The 4,055-nt window shown below is 56.7% G+C and overlaps 1 protein-coding gene across 1 annotated transcript in view; it reads right to left on the reverse strand.

The window, feature by feature from the left end:
• Positions 1 to 307: 307 nt before the first annotated feature.
• The window catches only part of BICRA (BRD4 interacting chromatin remodeling complex associated protein), an 81,037-nt gene continuing 77,289 nt past the window's right edge, over positions 308 to 4,055 (reverse strand). The window contains exon 17 of the mRNA XM_029924332.1: positions 308 to 414. Coding sequence (XP_029780192.1) covers positions 308 to 414 — 107 coding nt within the window. The remainder of the gene's footprint in view (positions 415 to 4,055) is intronic.

A 4,055-nucleotide genomic window follows, 5' to 3' on the forward strand; every position in this document is an offset into this window, starting at 1 on the left:
TTATGCGTGTTTTACCACAATTATATAAAAAAAACTGGAGAAAGAGGCTGGCAAGGCTGGTAATTAGCGATGAGCTTTGGGGTGACTTGGACCCTGAGCTAGCTGTTCTGAGCCTCTTTTTCCAGATACATCAATTGTGGGAAAGAGACACGGCAGGCACCCACCCAGTGCGGCTTCTGCTCCTTCTGGGATCTGGGAGCAAGTGACTCGGGCTAACTTAGCAGGAGCCGAGATCAGTTTCCTCTCCTGCCCCAGCGGGTGGGGGCTCTGGCTCCTGCAGTGGCCTCCTGGGAAGGCCTGCTGAGGGTCACCAGCTCCCTGGGAAGCCGGGTGTGCTGAGGCCAAGGTCGCGGGCTTGCAGCCAGACCCGCAGGCGGGCAATTGACTGCATCCCTCGGGGCCTCAGTTTCTCCACTGGTAAGAGGGGGGCTATCAGTCCCCACACTAGGGCTTCTGGGGGGACCCGATGAAATATCCAGGGTGAAGGGCCCGAAACAGTGATCGCGCTGCATGCAGCCAGCTTTCCAGAACTTCCGCAGAAATCGCCGGCAAACTTTTCGGCGCAGCCACGTGGGGTCTCCCCGGAGCATGCGCGGATCCAAGGATGTTAAGAAGTACGTTCCTCTGGGCTTTATTTCGCAGGTGGGGAAGTAGACGGACAACAGCTAGAACCGGGCGGGGAGGGGCGGTCGTCTCTCTTTCCGAGCCCCCACATATCAGCTTCCCCCGCCACAAATCCACCCCCAAAAGTGCCTGCAGGGGAACTGGGCGCATCACCCAGGTCCAGCCGCCTTAGGGCTGGGCTCCGTTTCCGCAATCGCCCTATCAGTTCCCCACGCGGCCGCCAGAGGGCGCCCGGGAAACCCAAGTCGGCTCACAGCCCTCGGCTTTAGGACCTTGGCCTTGGCTCCCCCAAGCCCGGGCGAAATCATCACCACAAAGTGCAGCGTTCTACACCGCAGGCCCGCTGGGTTCCCTCTGGTCTCCCCTCTCCTTTCTTCTCTCCTCTCAGCCTCCAAGATTCCAGCCACATGCGCAGGCCTCCCTGTGGTCTTTTAACATTCCAGGCACAATCTTTCTGCCTTGGGTGCTTTCCTCACCACGATCTCACTGTGGCTCTCTCCCTACCATTTCATGTATATCTCTGTTCAAATGTCACCTCTTCAAAGGCGTTTGCCTTTCCCACTGATCCTGAGTGTCTTAATGTGTAGTTTCACAGGTTGTCCACTGCACAAAGCACTCACCGAACGGGGTGAGAGGGGGTTGGGATCGGCTCACAATCAGCTCCTCAAAACTCAGTGCCCAGGGGCACCTGGGTGGCTCCATTCGTTAAGCCTCCACCTCTTGATTTTGGCTGAGGTCACGAACTCATGGTTTGTGAGTTCGAGCCCTACATGGGCCTCTGGGCTGACAGTGTGGAGCCTGCTTGGGATTCTCTCTCTCTCTCTCTCTCTCTCTCTCTCTCTCTCTCTCTCTCGGGCCTCTGGGCTGACAGTGCGGAGCCTGCTTGGGATTCTCTCTCTCCTCTCTCTCTCTCTCTGTCTTTCTCTGCCCCTCCTCTGCTAGGTCTCCTGCTCTCTCAAAAAACAAACAAACAAAAAAACCCACCTCATGCCCAGAAGAAAGGGGTGCTGTTTTCTAATTCACACAAAGGCGTCCTAGGACAGGACTAGCCTTGTCCACTCCTCTACCCCGTGTTAGGAATTGTGTGCCCCCGGAAGATATGCCGATGGCCTAGTCCCCAGCACCCGAGAGTGTGATCTTATTTGGAGAAGGATCTTTGCAGATCTAGGCAAGTGAACAGGAGGCCACACTGGAAGAGGGTAGGCTATTACCCAATACTGTCTCCTTTAGGAGACACCAAGGCCAAAAGAGGGGGAACGTCGCCTCAAGGTTAAGAGCACCTGGGATCTCCATCACCCGGGAAGACAAGGAAGGACCCTCACAGTTTCTAGAGGTGGCATGGTCCTGCTGGGGCCTTGATGTGGGACATCCAGGCTCCAGCGCATGAAAGAACAAATGTCCGTTCTTTTAAGCCACCGAATTTGTGGTACCATGTGTTATGGTGGCCCCAGGACATTAGCACGCGCTGCTCGGTTGTTCTTCCTCTCTCCATTCGACACTGCCTGCCTTTACAGGTGATCCTCATGATGTCCAGGGGCCCTATCTGCAAATTCATCCACTTGTTAAAGTTCATTTGTACCTCCCACCTCCCCCCAAACTCACAACACATTTGCAGACATGCGTGGAGTCATCCAGCACCCATGTTCCCGGCTGAGGTTGGTTTCAGCTCTCACACCGACAAGTGTCCTTTTCAAGTTCTGTTTAGTGCCACGTTTTCATGTTTCTGTGTTTTTGTCAGCGACGGCACTGTCCAAGGCGCCCCGGTGGTGGCGTCCAGCCTTCCCAAGTGCAGGAAGGTTGGGATGGGCCTTCGGCAGCAGGTACGGCTGTTAGACAAGCTTTGTTCAGGCCCGAGTTATACAGCGTTGTTGGCCATGACCCCGATGTGGACGGACCAACTACGTACATTAATCATGTCTTTTCAGAATTACACGTAACACGGGGTTATGTACCAAGCTGCTGACGAAAATGTTGCGAGCAGAGGTGTGTAGGGAGCTAACTCCCTATTTCCTCCAGAAGCGGCAGTTCCGTGTTTACGAATTCTGCATTTGCGGAGACCACGGAACTCTAGGGGGGGAGGCTGACGATCACCCATGTTGGCTTTAACTGTTCTCCACCTGCTTCTCCACTAACCAGTCGGCTCCCCCAGCAAGGGGCTTCTGTTTGTCCTAGTCAGCTGCAGCCCCGGGCCTTGAACAAGAGGCTGGTCCCCAAGAGGCCAGCGACAAATATGTGTAGACTCCAGCCCTCACAATCCCCAACCCCCATCCGGTCTGGATCCGACCCCTAGACTTCAACCCCCCACCCCCACCCCACCCGATGAAGACCCAAAAGCAATGGGGCCGAGACGGAGTCAGTACAGTTTTAAAAAAAAGGATCAGTTTTTAATTTACAAGAGTTCTAAATGTACAGAATTCTCCTTTAAAAAAATCGTTATACACAATAAATACAGTACAAAAAAATTTATCTTACAGTACTAGTTTTGTCTCCGAGATTTCAAAATCTGGCGCGGGTGGCTGGCGGCAGGAATAAAAGAGGGAAGACCGGCTGGGGAAGCGGGGGTGGAGGGGCGGGAGGAAGACCCCGGTTTCCTGTTTTGGAGGTTGCTTGGATTTTAAGTCGAGGGACGGGAGGGTTCGAAATCTCTCTCTCTCTCTTGCTCACTCGAGCACATACACACAGGGGGACACAGGACACGAAGCTGGACGCACACACATGGATGGGACACGGGTGCCCGCGGGCACAGCCTTCCCAGATGGGGGTTGGGGACGCTGGCTGACGCCCGCCCTGCCCTGCGGTTCCTCTTACACCCTGTGGGGGCGCTAGGGAGAGGCTGAGTGAGGCTGGTAGGGACCCTCCACGCTTGGGGCGCCCTTGGCGCATGGGTCAGTGAGGCCACACGGACAAGCCCAGCGTGGGGACACGCGTGAGCAGTGGGAACGGCCAGGGTACCTGCATCCCTGGCAAACGCACGTGTCCCCCCTCCCCCGTCTGTGGGGCGGAGTGTGGCAGGAAGCGGTAAGAAATAGGAAATGACGACACACCAGGATCACCCCCACCTTTGGCAGGGGGGCATTTTACAATACAGCCCCCTCCCCTCAACCCCCCACCCCCACCCAATACCCCGGCTGGCGCAGGCAGTCGGGAGGAGGCCTTTGTGACTCAAATAACTTAGGCAAGAAAAACCGTCAGGGGATCCCCGGCTCGTGTCCCCCAGGAGGCTGAGGTCAGACGCCCAGCTGCCCCCCGAAGTCAGCGCAGAACAGGGGGGATGGGACAGGGAAGGGAGGACCAGCCCGGTGTTATCTGTTCAACGTCCTGGCGCCGAGGCCACCGTTGTGACTGGAGGGCGGGTAGGCCTCTGGCCTGTGCAGCGGCGTCGGGGAGGCGGGCGCGACGGCCGTCGGGGCGGCGTGTGGGTACGCGGGTGC

The sequence above is a fragment of the Suricata suricatta genome, chromosome 16, assembly GCF_006229205.1.
Source record: "Suricata suricatta isolate VVHF042 chromosome 16, meerkat_22Aug2017_6uvM2_HiC, whole genome shotgun sequence".
Classification (NCBI taxonomy): domain Eukaryota; kingdom Metazoa; phylum Chordata; class Mammalia; order Carnivora; family Herpestidae; genus Suricata; species Suricata suricatta.